We start from the raw sequence: 17,409 nt of genomic DNA on the forward strand, positions 1-17,409 counted from the left end.
GTTAGGAAGGTTCAATCATTAGGTATTAATATTGAAGTAGTAAAATGGATTCAGCAGTGACTGGATGGGAGACGCCAGAGAGTGGTGGTGGATAAATGTTTGTCAGATTAAAGGCTGGTGACTAGTGGTGTGCCTCAGGGATTTGTACTGGGTCCAATGTTGTTTGTCATATATATTAATGATCTGGATGATGGGGTGGTAAATTGGATGAGTAAGTATGCAGATGATACTAAGATAGGTGCAGTTGTGGATAATGAAGTAGGTTTTCAAAGCTTGCAGAGAGATTTAGGCCAGTTAGAGGAGTGGGATGAAAGATGGCAGATGGCATTTAATGCTGATAAATGTGAGGTGCTACATTTTGGCAGGACTAATCAAAATAGGACATATATGGTAAATGGTAGGGCATTGAAGAATGCAATAGAACAGAGGGATCTCGAAATAATGGTGCATAGTTCCCTGAAGGTGGAATCTCATGTGGATAGGGTGGTGAAGAAAGCTTTTGGTATGCTGGCCTTTATCAATCAGATCATTGAGAATAGGAGTTGGGATGTAATGTTGAAATTGTACAGGGCACTGGTAAGGCCAAATTTGGAGTATTGTGTACAGTTCTGGTCACCGAATTATAGGAAAGATGTCAACAAATTGGAGAGAGTACAGAGAAGATTTACTAGAATGTTACCTGGGTTTCATCTCCTAAATTACAGAGAAAGGTTGAACAAGTTGGGTCTTTATTCTTTGGAGCGTAGAAGGTTGAGGAGGGACTTGTTAGAGGAATTTAAAATTATGAGGGGGATAGATAGAGTTGACGTGGATAGGCTTTTTCCATTGTGGGTGAGATTCAAACAAGAGGACATGAGTTGAGAGTTAAAGGGCAAAAGTTTAGGGGTAACATGAGGGGGAAATTCTTCACTCAGAGAGTGGTAGCTGTGTGGAACGAGCTTCTAGCAGCAGTGGTTGAAGCAGGTTCGATGTTGTCATTTAAAGTTAAATTGGATAGCTATATGGACAGGAAAGGAATGGATGGTTATGGGCTGAGTGTAGGTCGGTGGGACGAGGTGAGAGTAGGAGTTCAGCATGGACTAGAAGGGCCGAGATGGCCTGATTCTGTGCTGTAATTGTTATAGGTTATATGGTTATCCGGACCCCTTCAGTCTGCACCATATTTGATTTGCCTACTCAATTAAGTGGAGAATTTTGTGGCACTTTGTGGAAGATGCCCTACAGTGCAAGATTGTAGATTTTGCTTTTGGGGTACCAGGACTTTGGGAATATCTCCACTTTAATAGAGTAGTTCTCTAAAATAAAAGCAGTAAATTGATTACTTTTTTGACATAATTTTGCACTTCAAATTGTGTAAATTGCTGAGTTTAGTCTCTTGATTCTAAACAGTTTTTAGTTCTGATGAATATCGTTGCCACTCATCACATTGATCTCTTAACAGAGCAGCTAATTTTCAGCAAAATCTGCTTACTGCATTTGAACATAAGAGCTAAATCTAATAATTTCCATCATTTGAAATGCATATAGTGGCCTACTTTTCACTAGTAATAAACTATATCTAGTGCAAACATTTCAGTATTGGTACACAATCTCAACTGATAGGACTCGTCTAATTGGCAATGATTTGTAGTTCACAAGGAATAATACACTCATCACTTTATAAACATATGAGCTGAATTGAATTTGGGGTGTGTTTCAAATAATACCCCAGTATTTTTTACTTGAAATGCATGAATTGAGAGGTGACTGAACATGAAGAAGCAGCTTGGTTAGATGCTTGGTGCTCTGCAGTACCATTTCAGAATTAGAATCAAGTCTAATATCAACGGCATATGTCATGAGATTTGTTGACCTTGAGGCAGCAATACAATGCAATGCATAATAATAGAAAAAAACGTGAATTACGGTATGTATGTATGTATGTGTGTGTGTGTATGTGTATATATAAATAAGTAGTGCAGAAAAAGGTAATGAGGTAATGTTCATGGGTTCAATGTCCATTGAGAAATCACATGCTAGAGTAGAAGAAACTGTTCTTGAATCGTTAAATGTATGCCTTCAAGCTCTTGTATCTCCTCCCTGATGGTAGCAATGAGAAGAGGGCATATACTGGGTGATGGGGGTCCTTAAAGATGATTGCCTTCTCTTTGAGGCACTGCACCTTGAAGATGTCTTGGATACTACAGAACCTAGTGACATGGAACTGACTAAGTTTACAACTCTCTGCAGCTTATTTTGATCCTGTGCAGTAGCTCCCACTACCCCCCACCCATACCAGGCTGTGATGAAGCTAATTAGAATGCTCCATGGTACATTTGTAGATACTTGCAAGTCTTTTTGGTAACTTACCAAAGTTCCTCAAACTCCTAATGAAATACAGTCACTGTCATACCTTCTTAATGTACCAAGCATTGGCCATACCCCTTTGAACATGAGAAGGAAAATGATAGGAAAAAAATCTTGCCTTTAAGTATTAAGTGCCTTTCAGTCTCCTCTGCAGAGAACTCCTGGATCAGCAGGCATTTGTGTAACACCGTCAAGAGAAAATCTGCAGATGCTGCAAATCTAAGCAATACACGCAAAATGCTGGAAGAACTCAGTGGGTCAGGCAGCATCTATGGAAAAGAGTAAACAGTTGACGTTTCAGGCCGAGACCTTTCATCAGTTCTGTGTATGATTGTATAGCAGTTCTGTGCATCTTTGTGTTGTCTTCTAGAACCTGGGACGTGTCTGTGTTCGTGGGGATGAGATAAAATACAGAAAGATAATCAAGCTAAGCATTAGTGACTGATAAGATTGATGGTGAACCCCTTCGCTGTGCAGAACACGTCTTTTAATCTGCAACTCTTTCATTCCCATTATTTCACAATGTACATTTTAACTTAATGTATAATGTGCCAGATTTGGATTTACATTTTCCTGCTTGCTCTCTACACCATGAACTGATCTCTTCACTGTTACTTTCTGGATAGCTGTAAATAGGAAGTAGACTCACAGTCACAGTTGTACACGTGTTAATGGATATCTGCAATCGCTTCACAATCCTATCACTGCCTGCTTTATCCCTACCCTTTTCAATTATCAGATGTCACACACTTAGATTTTCTTTCTCTTGTACTGTATTTCTGTATTTTGAAAGGGAAGTGTCAGGATGTCTGCTTCAGCGGCCAGTTGGCATTAATCTGGGGCCAGTAGGCTTTTTATTTCCCTGTGGCAAGCTGCCAGCACTAATTGCACGGCCCATGACTAACCGGGCACTTGGGAGGGTTAGAAACCTCTTCTAAAGCCAGTCAGGATCTTCTAAAGAGCAGGTGTATGTGTGGTTTTTTTTTGCTGAAAATGGAGCATTGCCAATTACAAGGGCTCTGATTTTCCAATGATGCCGTGATGATATTTCTTCAAGAAGCATAGACTACCTGGCAGCTTCTGTTGACCTCTGATGACAAATAGGTTCCAGGTTAAATCACTGCCTATGGTAAGTGGTGTTTACAGGGCTTAAAGAGTAGGGAAGTGGCATTGGTGAGTATCTGGTAAAATTTTCATTGTATAAATGACTAAAAGCATTTAACAGAAAGAACGTCTCGCTGAGGAGGCAAAGAATCATCCATTCCCATAACATTTTGTGAAACTAACCACTGGGCAACGTTGATGGATCTGAACTGTCTAGTTCCACAGATTAACCTTTGCTGCTTGAAACTTACGGCTTCTGTATTGAAGCCACACAAATATTCACAAGAGTTGGTCCAAATAGGTGATATAGCCTATTTGATATCTCAGGAAGTGTCTGGGCTCTGCTTTCTGCTCCTGCCAAATCTTGCTAAGTTCTTGATGCTCACTATTAATTTCAGATATCCTCCATACTCATAGGTTATGCTTAGTTTGCAGGCCTGTTAATTCCAAATGTATGTAACTACAGATAATTGTTTACTGAGTTCTTAGTTAAGTAAACGTCTGCTCCACTCTTAATGCTCCCTACCACTGTTCTTCTTTATGCCACAGACCCCATTTTCCTCGGTGTAACTGTATTTGTACTTCTTATGGGAGGAGCACTCCATGCAGCCTGTTGACATATAGAAACAGACCTGCAACAAATGCCAGAGCTCTATCTGTGTGAAACCTTTTTCAACATAGCTAAAAGTTGGTAAGATGCTTGACAGGAGCCTGTGACACTAACACAAGATGGTAAAACAAGTTATTCTGAAATCTACAGACAAATACTGTAGTTAGAGTCATTTGGCTTGCAAATAGAAGGATAATACTTGCAGATTTTAAGCTGGGTTTCAGAAAGAATGCCAGTTTCTTCTGCATTAGAACAGTACAGAATTCTGTTTGCCGCAATAGATTTCCATCCACAGGAATCTAAGGCCTAACTTTAAAGTAACCCAAAAGCTGATCATTGGTTGGGATATGCAATTGGAATTACACTTTTGGCACCAGAGAAAGGTATCTATACCAATTATACAAACTGATAGTTGTGCTAAAGTTGCCTAAAGATAATAGAAACTAAATTTAGTTGCGAGTATCTAAGAGCTCTTGGTCAAGGAGCTTTTTGGAAGTAATTGGAATCCATGAGTCCCAGAATTAATCCATAAGAGGTAATAACATTACATGTGATGATTGTACCTAAAGAACATGGCAGGTTAATTGCAAAATATATTAATGTTTTTTGTAACAAAGATGCAATAGAAAAATTGTCCTTTAAGGTCTAAGTTTATTTTGGAGTCGTTGGAACACAGGTGATGAACTGGGAGCTTCAGGAACAAAGGTGATGAACTGAGAGCTTGGATACATACATGGAATCATGATGTAGTGGCCATTACAGAGACTTGCCTGGCATCAGGGCAGGAATGGATTCTCAATATTCCTGGATTTCAGTGCTTTAAAAGGGATAGCGATGGCGGAAAAAGGGGAGGAGGGGTGGCATTACTGGTCGGGGATACTATTACAGCTACAGAAAGGGTGGGTAATGTAGCAGGATCGTCTTTTGAGTCAGTATGGGTGGAAGTCAGGAACAGGAAGGGAGCAGATACTCTATTGGGGGTATTCTATAGGCCCCCTGGTAGCAGCAGAGATACAGAGGAGCAGATTGGGAGGCAGATTTTGGAAAGGTGCAAAATAACAGGGTTGTTATCATGGGTGACTTTAACTTCCCTAATATTGATTGGCACCTGATTAGTTCCAAGGGTTTAGATGGGGCATAGTTTGTTAAGTGTGTCCAGGACGGATTCCTGTCACAGTATGTGGACAGGCCGACCGGGGGAATGCCATACTAGATCTAGTACTAGGTAATGAACCGGGTCAGGTCACATCTCTCTCAGTGGGTGAGCATCTGGGGGACAGTGACCACCGCTCCCTGGCCTTTAGCATTATCATGGAAAAGGATAGAATCAGAGAGGACAGGAAAAATTTTAATTGGGGATGGGCAAATTATGAGGCTATAAGGCTAGAACTTGCAGGTGTGAATTGGGATGATGTTTTTGCAGGGAAATGTGCTATGGACATGTGGTCGATGTTTAGAGATCTCTTGCAGCATGTTAGGGATAAATTTGTCCTGGTGAGAAAGATAAAGAATGGTAGGGTGAAGGAACCATGGGTGACAAGTGAGGTGGGAAATCCAGTCAGGTGGAAGAAGGCAGCATACATGAGGTTGAGGAAGCAAGGATCAGATGGGTCTATTGAGGAATATAGGGAAGCAAGAAAGGAGCTTAAGAAGGGGCTGAGAAGAGCAAGAAGGGAGCATGAGAAGGCCTTGGCAAGTAGGGTAAAGGAAAACCCCAAGGCATTCTTCAATTATGTGAAGAAAAAAAGGATGACAGGAGTGAAGTGGGACCGATTAGAGATAAAGGTGGGAAGATGTGCCTGGAGGCTGTGAAAGTGAACGAGGTCCTCAATGAATACTTCTCTTCGGTATTCACCAATGGGAGGGAACTTCATGATGGTGAGGACAATATGAGTGAGGTTGATGTTCTGGAGCATGTTGATATTAAGGAAGAGGAGGTGTTGGAGTTGTTAAAATACGTTAGGACGGATAAGTCCCCGGGGCCTGATGGAATATTCCCCAGGCTGCTCCACGAGGTGAGGGAAGAGATTGCTGAGCCTCTGGCTGGGATCTTTATATCCTCATTGTCCACGGGAATGGTACCGGAGGATTGGAGGGAGGCGAATGTTGTCCCCTTGTTCAAAAAAGGTAGTAGGACCTTAATCTCCTATATTAATACACTTGATTGATCTATGGAATAAGATAAATGTTGATAAGGAAACACAGAAATCTCTATTAGCAAGGAGACCTTTGTTTCAAAACAGACTTATTCCTTTTACAATGGACAATCAACTTTTATATAATTGGTACCAAAAAGGGATTAAATTTATAGGAGATTGTTTTGAGCGAGGTATATTGATGTCATTTGAACAATTAAAGGATAAATATAAAATATCTAATAATACTTACTTTTGCTACTTTCAGTTAAGGGCTTACTTAATAGGTAAGCTGGGTCAAACAATGTTTTTGCTAAAAGCTAATGAAATTGAAATTTTAATTCAAAAAGGGAAAATTAAAAAATTTATTTCTTGTATGTATAATTTGATTCAAGAACAGACAATTAAACAAGGAACCCATAAGTCAAAGCAAAAATGGGAAACAGATCTGAATATTAATATTGATGAAATAAATTGGTCAAGACTTTGTCTGGACAGTATGACAAATACAATAAATGTTCGACTTAGATTAGTACAATATAATTTTTTACACCAATTATATATTACACCACAAAAAATAAATAGATTAAATTCAAATCTATCTGATAAATGTTTTCGGTGTAATCAAGAAATTGGTACTTTTTTACATTCTACTTGGTCTTATTTTAAAATTCAACCCTTTTGGATAAATTTAAGAGTCTTATTGGAACAAATTACTGGAATTCAACTTCCACATAACCCTGTATTATTTCTATTAGGTGATATTGAAGGGATAAAACCGAAACTTAAATTAAATAAATATCAGAAAGAATTTATAAAAATTGCATTGGCAGTAGCTAAGAAGACTATAGCAGTTACTTGGAAATCTGATTCGTATTTAAGTATGGATCGTTGGAATAATGAAATGGCTAGTTCTATTCCACTTGAAAAAATTACTTATAATTTAAGAGATAATTATCTAACATTCTTGAATATTTGGCGCCCTTATTTACAAAAGATAGGATGTCATATTTAAGTGCTCCGACATAGAATTTGGTTACTTGGGGAAAATAATGAATAATTATACCAAATTTATTTTGAATCCCATGGAGCATGTGGAAACCTTCCAATACCCAGGCGGCTCTTCTTTTTTTTTTTCTCTTTCTTTCTTTTAGGTAGGACTATATATATGGGGGGGAGGGTTAAGGGGGGTGGGTAGATTTATCTTTTCATGTATTCTTTTTGAAAATTCAATAAAAATTATATTAAAAAAAAGGTAGTAGGGATAGTCTGGGTAATTATAGACCAGTAATCCTTACGTCTGTGGTGGGAAAGCTGTTGGAAAAGATTCTTAGAGGTAGAATCTGTGGGCATTTAGAGAATCATGGTCTGATCAGGGCAGTCAGCATGGCTTTGTGAAGGGCAGATCGTGTCTAACAAGCCTGATAGAGTTCTTTGAGGAGGTGACCAGCCATATAGATGAGGATAGTGCAGTAGATGTGATCTATATGGATTTTAGTAAGGCATTTGACAAGGTTCCACACAGTAGGCTTATTCAGAAAGTCAGAAGGCATGGAATCCAGGGAAGTTTGGCCAGGTGGATTCAGAATTGGCTTGCCTGCAGAAGGCAGAGGGTGGTGGTGGAGGGAGTACATTCAGATTGGAGGATTGTGACTAGTGGTGTCCCACAAGGATCTGTTCTGGGACCTATACTTCTTGTGATTTTTATTAACAACCTGGATGTTGGGGTAGAAGGGTGGGTTGGCAAGTTTACAGACAACACAAAGGTTGGTAGTGTTGTAGATAGTGTAGAGGATTGTTAAAGATTGCAGAGAGACATTGATAGGATGCAGAAGTGGGCTGAGAAGTGGCAGATGGAGTTCAACCCGGAGAAGTGTGAGGCGGTACACTTTGGAAGGACAAACTCCAAGGCAGAGTACAAAGTAAATGGTAGGATACTTGGTTGTGTGGAGGAGCAGAGGGATCTCGGGGTGCATGTCGACAGATCCCTGAAAGTTGCCTCACAGGTGGATAGGGTAGTTATGAAAGCTAACATCCCATAAGCTTTCTTATGTCGAGTGATAGAGTTTAAGAGTCGCGATGTAATGATGCAGCTCTATAAAACTCTGGTTAGGCCACACTTGGAGTACTGTGTCCAGTTCTGGTTGCCTCACTATGGGAAGGATATGGAAGCATTGGAAAGGGTACAGAGGAGATTTACCAGGATCCTGCCTTGTTTAGAGAGTATGCATTATGATCAGAGATTAAGGGAGCTAGGGCTTTACTCTTTGGAGAGAAGGAGGATGAGGGGAGACATGATAGAGATGTACAAGATAATAAGAGGAATAGATAGAGTGGATAGCCAGCACCTCTTCCCCAGGGCACCACTGCTCAATACAAGAGGACATGGCTTTAAGGTAAGGGTGGGAAGTTCAAGGGGGATATTAGAGGAAGGTTTTTTACTCAGAGAGTGGTTGGTGCGTGGAATGCACTGCCTGAGTCAGTGGTGGAGGCAGATACACTAGTGAAATTTAAGAGACTACTAGACAGGTATATGGAGGAATTTAAGGTGGGGGCTTATATGGGAGGCAGGGTTTGCGGGTCGGCACAACATTGTGGGCCGAAGGGCCTGTACTGTGCTATACTATTCTATGTTTAATTTTTCTATGAGTCAATGAAGAGCAGAGATGATGTCCCTTAAACTGGAACATTAAAGAACATTAATGTGGATAAGTCCCAGGACCTGATGGGATATAACCCAGGTTATTGAGAGAGGCATGAGATGAGATTGCTGGAGCTTGACCAATATCTTCATGTCATCTCTAGCCACAGGTGAAGTCCCATAAGACTGGCGAGTAGCTAATGTTATTTCATGATTCAAGAAAGGAACTAGAAATATTTCTGGAAACTATAGACTGCTAAGTCTCATGCCAGTGGTAGAAAAGTTAATGGAGGAGATTTTTGGGGATAGGATTTATGGGCATTTAGAAGCCATGGCCTAATCAGGGACGGTCAGCATGACTTTGGACAAGTCATGCCCTTCTACCTTGATTTGAGTTGTTCAAGGAGGTGATAAAAGATAATTAATGAAAGTAGAGCAGTGGATGTTGTCTGTATGTATCTTTATAAGGTAATCTTTTCGTTTGACAAGGTACCCCATGGGATGAAGATGCATGGGATTCATGTGAATTGGCCATTTGGACGCACAGTTAGTTTGTCCATAGAAGTCAGATAGTAGTGGTCGATGGAAGTTATTCTGACTAGAGACCTGTGACTGGTGGTGTTCTGAAAGGAGTGCTACGAGGATCTCTAGTTTGTGATATATAAATGGCCTGGATGAAAATGTAGATGGGTAGGTTAGTAAGTTTGCAGGCAATGTGAAAATTGGTGATGTTGTGGATAGTGTAGATTACTAGCAAAGAATACAGTAGGATATTGATCTATTGCAGATATGGGTGAAGAAGTGGCTGATGGAGTTTAGTCCAGCTATCTATGAAGTGTTGCACTTTGGGAGATCAAATGTAGGGAGCAGTTTGTTGTTAATGCACTTAATATTGTTGATGTGGAGAGAGATCTAGGGGTCTAAGTCCATAGCTCCCTGAAAGTGGTACACAGATTGATAGGGCGATAAAGGAGGCATGTGGCTTGTTGTTGTTGTTATTTGTTGAGGAATTTAGTTTGAGAGTCAGGAAGTTCTCTTGTACCTTTAGATAGATCACATCTGGAGGATTGTATTCAGTTCTGGTTTTCATATCATAGGAAGGATGTGGAGACTTTGGAAAGGATGCAAAAGAGGTTACCAAAATGCTGCCTTGATTAGGAGACATGCTATAAGGAGAGGTTGGAGAAACTTGGGTAGCTTTCTCTGCCTCTCCAGAGAAAACTACCCAAGTTTCTCCAACCTCTCCTGGTGTTCAGGCGTTCTGATAGAGGTTTAGAAGAGCATTAAGGCATAGACAGATGGCCAGTATCTTTTTTTTGCAGGGCATGTTTTGTACAGAGAGCGTGGTGGATGATTGGAATATGCTACAAGGGGTGGTGGTGGACGCAGATACAACAGTGGCATTCAAGATACTCTTAAATTGGCACGTGAATGTGCAGGGAATTGAAGAATATGGACTATGTAGGCTGAAGGGATCAGTTTAGATGGGCAGTTGATTACTAATTTAATTAGTTTTGTACAACATTGTGGACCAAAGGGCCTGTTCCTGTGTTAGACTAATCTTATGTTCTATGTATGTTCCAAGAAAAGATCTTCTGAACACGTCTAGCAAAAATATATATTAACTGTCAGGTTTAAAGGTGAGAAATTCCTTTTGATATTAGTAACACTGTTTCCAAGATCTCAAGTTCTAATAATAACATAATTTGTTATGTACTTATGTTCAATAACCTGCTTTGATCACAGGCAGAATGTCTTAGTCTACAATATTATTTACTAATTTAAGTACACAATTAAACTTAGGCACCTGTTAATTGATGCAGGTGTGCAAATGCATTCTAAAGAGATACCAATGCAGGAGTGTTGATGTCCAGTGCTCAGAATCACTAGACTTAGTACTATCAACATCTTCAGCAACATGTGTCCGAGGGTGAAAAACTAGTTCCTCTAACTGCTTCAACAGAAGCACAAATTCAAACAACTGCTGTTAGTGCAACTTCCTTGCATATGAACAATAAGGATCAATAATAAGCTACATTGCAGACCAGGGATGATGTCACACTGTCAGAATGCCATCTTTCAGATTAGAGAAGAAACACCTGCATTCCGCGGTGTATACGAAGCTGCATCGAAAAGCAACTAAGTTCTTGGCATGTTGACTGATAATTATGCCTAAAGTGGCTTTACTTAAGCAACAGTTTATTTGGTCATTATCTCCTTTTTCTATCTGTGAGCAGTTTGTACATAAACTGCCCGCTGAGTTCTCAGTACTTATGTGGCTGACCCGATTTACTTTTGTGACGGTGGTGACTTCTAGGGTAAGGGACTTGTCAATGGCAATGAATACATTATAAATGATGGCCAGGATTATTGCTCACGCACAAACACTTCCCTTGTAGCAAAAGAGGGGAGTTGCCTTCTTAAACCCTGTTTTCCCTTTCTTTCATTGCTTGGGGTAAGAAAAGACAGAACTTAGACTCAGTGATGAGAAAGATACTTCAACAGGTCAGAGAGCATGCAGTGTGGAGGGTATCTTGCAGGTTCTCAAACTCTCACCACCCTTGGTTCTTTGATGTGATAGAGACTGTTAGGAATTCTGCCAACAAGATTGTTTAAGCAAAACTTCTTTAATTGGAAGAAAGATTTTTATTTCCAATAAAAAAAACTAAATGAAATTGAGTGCCCTAGAGTATTGTACATGGGCCTAATTTCCCAGTGTTATTTATCTGTAGTAAAACAATATTCCAAAGAAAATAACTTGTATTTATACAGCCCTTCTAACACCTTGAGGATCTGATAGAAGCATTAAGGGACACAAATGTGACTCCATGCTACAGAAAGATACCCAAATACTTCTAGAGAGATAGGGAGGTGGAGAAACTTTGGGAGAGCATTACAGAGTTTAGTACACGGGCTGCAAATAACCAATGGCAGTCTGACTGGTTGCGTCACCACCTGGTAATGAAGCTCCGATGCACAAGATTGAAAAGAAGCTGCAGAAGGGTGCAGGCTCAGCCGGCTTCAACAGGGACAACATCCTCCCCACCATCGAGGACATCTTCAAAAGACAATGTCTTACGAAAAGTGGCATCCATCAATAAGGACCCTGACCGTCAAGGACAGGCCGTCTTCTCATTATTGCCATCGGGGAGGAGGTTCAGAAGCCTAAAGCCATACGCTCAACATTTTAGCAGCGGCTTCTTCCCCTCTGCCATCAGATTCTGAATGACCTATGAACCCATGGACACTGACCCAATATTTTGCTCTCTTTTTGCAGTTTATATTTATCCATCTGTCTGCCTATTTATTATATTTCTTATTGTAAATTATATTTTGTTATGTATTGCACTGTACTCATGCAAAATAACAAATTTCATGACATAAGTGGGTGATAATAATCCTGATTCAGGTTATAAATGCAGGAATGTGGAGAGGGCAGGCAGCAGCAGGAGGAACACAGGGATTGAGCAAGCAGGATGGGTGCAGGGACAGTGGAGCAAAGGAATGGATTCTGGTCAACATTAGAGCAGAGAGGAATTTGAAAGTGAAAATGAGGATTTCATGACTTGAAGATACATTATGTGACAGACTGCATAGGACATGGGTGAGAGACTTAGGCTGAGTTAAAATATGGAAAGTATAGATAGCAGAGATTTTGATGAACAAATGTTTATTTAAGATGGAAGATAAGAATCTGGCCCAAAGAAGAATTGAGTGGACATTTCTAAGAACGGCTCTTATCCTTAAAGCAGTTTACAACCTCATGACATCCCAAAACACTTTAAAAACAATGAAGTACCCTTGGAGTCTGCCTCTGTAGTGATGCAGTCTAAACATATAAGCATGGACGAGGGTTTTAGCATAAAATGAACTGGGGCAAGATCAGAACTGAGTAGTAACACAGAACTGGAAAAGGGATTTAACAAAGTAGTAAAATATGTGAAGGAAAATGTAGCTCAGAGTCAAACACAACACCTTTAGTATGATTGTGAAAGGTTCAAGTAGATCCACCTTCAGATGTTTTGAGCAATAGCCTGAATTTGTGGCTCAGACAATAGGCCCTCAGTTTTGTCTTTCCACCATTTAGCTCTAGAAAGCTAATATTTGTTCATTAGAAATGTGATAGGAATCTGACCAATTTAAGATAGCAGAGCAGTTGGAAGTGAGAGTAATGAAGAAGAGCTGATGTCCTTTAAATGGAGGAAAGGATTGGGATAATAATAAGGCCAAGGATAGATGCTTAGGATCTATTAATTACAATTCGAACAAAAAAGATGAAGTTAATTTTTATGCAAAATGATCAGTGGTCATAGTGCTGCTAAACTGTAGTAGTGACTAGCGTTTTGGCAGTTGACTCTTGAACCAAATGGTTGAAGGGAAGTAGCTGTTCCTGAAACTGGTAGTGTGGGACTTCAGGCTTCTGTGTCTCCTGCCTAATGGTAGCTTCAAAAAAGATTGTCTGGTCTGAATGGTGGGGAGCTTTAGTAATAGATACTGCCTTCTTGAGGCAGAGCTTCCTGTAGATTCTATTGATGGTGGGGACTGATGAGTCCTTGATGTATTGGGCAGAATGCATGATGCAACCAGTCAGGATAGTTTCAACTGTATACCTGTAGAAGTTTGTTAGAACATTTAAGAAATGTCTGGATAAGCACCTGAATTGTCATGGCATAGAAGATGCTGAGCTAAATGCCGGTAAATGGGATTAGTGTACAAGGGTGTTTGTTGCGCAGCATGGACGTGATGGGCTGAAGGGCCTGACTGTTTGCTCTATGCCTTTAGGAGCCTCATTCAATTCATCCCCAGGGTTGATTTACCACTCACCACACTGAGAGCATGTAGGAACCACAGAGGGCAATACTTGGTCAACATTCCTACTCATTCTCTTTAAAGCGGCACAGACCAACCATTGCTTCAAGAAGGAAATTTTTACACAGTCTGAAAACTTTGCAACGCTTTATTAAAACATATTAAAGAAAATTTCAGCTGCACAGCAACAAAGGCTATGTGCACAGGAGCATTTCAGTTACTGCGCAGCTGCACACCTGTGGAGCTTGGACGGAATAATGTATTTAGTGGTCTATAATGCAGTTGATAGAAACACTAACTATGATCACATCCAGAAGTCTTTAAGTCATTGCAAAATTATCCAGACATATGCCTTACAAGTGAAAAATTATGAAATATTTCCTTGTACTGTCACTAATATTTTGACCCAACAGTGGACCGTTTTGATAGTGTCAGAAAGAAAAAAAAGAGTCAAACTTGCATGCCAAATAAGGTTACTTAAAAAGGAATTGCCTTTTTAAAGAACAAAATTATGACAAGAAATATGTTGCTATTATATTTATCAATATATAAAATTGATTCCTTTGTAGAATTATAATAAACTGGATCAATCATGTTGTCCTCAGAGAGATGTACATGCCTTGTCACGTTTCATTAAATCCTGTTCATCTTCTTCATTTTTAAGTGTAGCATTCCCTCTGATATTGGGCAGATTTTCCTCAACCTCTTCATTCAGATATTGACCAGTGGAATAAGGTAATTGAGCAGCTGGGAACACCTTCCCCAGAGTTCATGAAGAAACTTCAACCCACTGTCCGTAACTATGTTGAAAATAGGCCCAAGTACACGGGACACTCTTTCCCCAAGCTCTTCCCAGACTGCCTCTTCCCAGCTGACTCTGAGCACAATAAGTTAAAAGGTAAGGCACAGGAAGTAAGTACTAGTCTTTCTGCATTGTAAGGACAATTTGACTTGTGGAAAACAAGAACACAAGCAGAAACTAGAAATATTTGAACTGTTACTGAATTGAGTTGCACAAGCTTAAGTGGTTTTAAATTTGTTCTTGTATCCATTATGTTCACCACCTTCTGGTTACTTCATCCTTGAACATTGCTACTATTCACAACTCTGTACATTATTGTTGGTTGGTAAATCTATAGACTTGTGGCTAATGTTGGTGAGCATGCGTAATTTATCACAATATAATGAAATGACAAGCGTAAATAAAGAACGGTGTACACATACAGTGGGGACACTGTCAGCTTTCTGTATTGTTCTTCATCAAATCTAAGGTGAATGCAGAGATGTAATATAGTTTTATAGAGAGTTGAGAGTTTTTTTTAAAATTGCAGATACTGAAAACCTAACATAAAACAAAAAAAATTATTGAAAATGCTCAGCTGGTCTGGGCCGTATCTCTGGGAAGGAAAACAGAGTTACATTTCTGTTTGAAGGCCCTTTGTCAGACCTGAAGCTATAACTATGTTTCTCTTCCTACAGATACGACCTGACCTGCTCAGCATTTCCAGCATTTCTGTTTTTATTTTATAGAGTACTGTTGGCTTCTCAAAGGTTCACCCTTAACATGTGCTCTGGTGCTGGGGATTTTGACACAAGGATCCACAGTGATGAAGATCCATAGGAAGAGTAGTTTGATGAATGAAAGTGGGCTTCTCAGGATTGAGGCCTGAGACAAAGACCCTAACATCAGCCATTAAACAATCCCCTTTTAAAGGAGGCCAGAGGCAAGGTGTAAATATGCTTGTGGTGCAGGTGCCAACTGCAGTTGGTCAGTGGGCATCATTCCCTGCTCCTCACACCCACATGCCCTTGCTCCCCACATCGAACTCAGTTCCTCTCGCAGGTGCCCTTAGTGGTACAGTGTTGGATGATTCCTTCTCAATGTGTATCTGAATTGGGATGGAGAGGGCCACTACCCACTCTACTGCATTCCCACTAGCAAAGTAGGTATGAGAATTTCCAGCCTTACCATCAGGGGTCTTGAATTGTGGTCATGCATGGAAGAGGAATTAAAGTTGTATCAATTGCAGGTTTTAGTAAGCTTTTAAATGTGGGAAATTATACTAGAGATTAAATTACAAACCAAAATGGTGGCACTGCTATCGTTGCCTGCCCTCAGAGTGCCAGTAAAGCCAGGTTAACTCCCGAGCTTGGATACTATCTATGTAGAGCTCGCATGTCCTCCTTGGGATGTGTGGGTTTCCATAGAACCATAGAACCATAGAAACTACAGTCCTATGTGAATGCTCATTTTTTCTCCTACAGCTAAAGGGAATACGGGATGGTAGTTTAATGGACTACTGTAAATTGCTCTTTGTGGGTAAGTGAGTGGCAGAATCCAAGGAGAATTTGAGGACAATAAAGGATTGGATTAATATCATATTCGTGTAAATGCTGTGCATGGTTGAAACCAAGCGCAGGCTCCCTGTAGGCAAGTTTCTGTGATGTATAGAATCTAGAAATCTAGAGGCAGTTTGGTGACATGGACAAGATATTGGTTAAAGTTTCGGAAGCGTTATCAGTGCAATGTGTTTTGCAGCCAGCCAGGCCAGAGACCTCCTGTCCAAGATGTTAGTAATTGATCCCGCCAAACGGATATCGGTGGATGAAGCCTTACAGCACCCGTACATTAACGTGTGGTATGACCCAGCCGAAGTTGAAGCGGTAAGTCCTGCTGCTTCTGTTCTCCAGGAATCAGAATCCCATGCATTGTAATTCAGCTTACAAAAGGCAGGCGAGCAAGATGACTTATCTCTGAATAAACATTAAGCACTTTGAAGAATCCCAAGGAAAATGCAAGGTATTTGTTACTGTATTAATGTACTTTTAATTGAACTTTAATTTATTTTTAAAATGTTCCTTTTAATTAATAATTTAAATTTATTCGCATTTGACTGTCCAAGGCATTTAAATTATCCAAAAGTGTTTATCAGCAGCTACCTGCCCGGGGCTATCAGGGCAATTTGAGAGGAGGGCTGCATTTTGGAGCCTGGTCCATTTTGTGGGAGGCCTCTTGGACACTGAGGGAATAGCCAACAAAGTTAGAAAAAGTTAGTATGGACAGGAACTGCCTGTAGCAAACCTGGGCAGCAGAACTGGATCCAAATCTCTGGCCCTGTATGTGTTCATTTATGTTGGCCCTCCAATAGTAACTAAATTTAAATTCCAAGGATATTCTCAGTTGAGACTAGGGAGAAAACACCATCTAGCAATCATGCCTGTGTCATTTTGAACTGAATATCATTGAAACTTTAATCAGATGCAGATTCACAGCAGCACAATAAAATCAAGAAGCAATTCGGAAAATGTTGCACAAGACAACTACTTATCCTTTATTTAAAAGTCTTTGCTTTGCAATTCTATAGTCAGTCCTAATCAGAAACTATTTGGAGGAATGTTCAAGGGACAACCAGGGTTCAATGATCCAAAAAGTCTCTTTTGCTTACAAATTCAATTATATTTATTATAAATTCTTCCACTGGACACCAAGAGATCATGTCATATTCCTCTCGTTTTGTGTTGTCTCACAGGTACAGAATAGTGCCATTATAGGCAACAGTGGGAGAAAGTCATAACCAGATATAGATAGAACTACAAAATAAAGAGTTTCAATATTTTACAAATAGCTGGGCGAGGATTGCATACTATAGATATACAATTACATGATAATTCTTTGGCTTTGCAACATGATCTAGCCTTTTGGAGTACTCCCTACTCTGATGGTGGAAGATCCTTAAAATGATGAGTGTGTGTCTTCAGGCTCC

General features: G+C 40.0%; 1 protein-coding gene across 6 annotated transcripts in view; it reads left to right on the top strand.

Moving 5' to 3' along the window:
• The window catches only part of mapk10 (mitogen-activated protein kinase 10), a 236,772-nt gene that overhangs the window by 185,216 nt on the left and 34,147 nt on the right, over positions 1–17,409 (top strand). For all 6 annotated transcript variants that reach the window (XM_063043509.1, XM_063043513.1, XM_063043514.1 and 3 more), the window contains 2 exons: positions 14,361–14,543; positions 16,185–16,309. In XM_063043509.1, the coding sequence (XP_062899579.1) occupies positions 14,361–14,543; positions 16,185–16,309 (308 nt within the window). The remainder of the gene's footprint in view (positions 1–14,360; positions 14,544–16,184; positions 16,310–17,409) is intronic.

This window comes from Mobula hypostoma, chromosome 3 (assembly GCF_963921235.1).
Source record: "Mobula hypostoma chromosome 3, sMobHyp1.1, whole genome shotgun sequence".
Lineage (NCBI taxonomy): Eukaryota > Metazoa > Chordata > Chondrichthyes > Myliobatiformes > Myliobatidae > Mobula > Mobula hypostoma.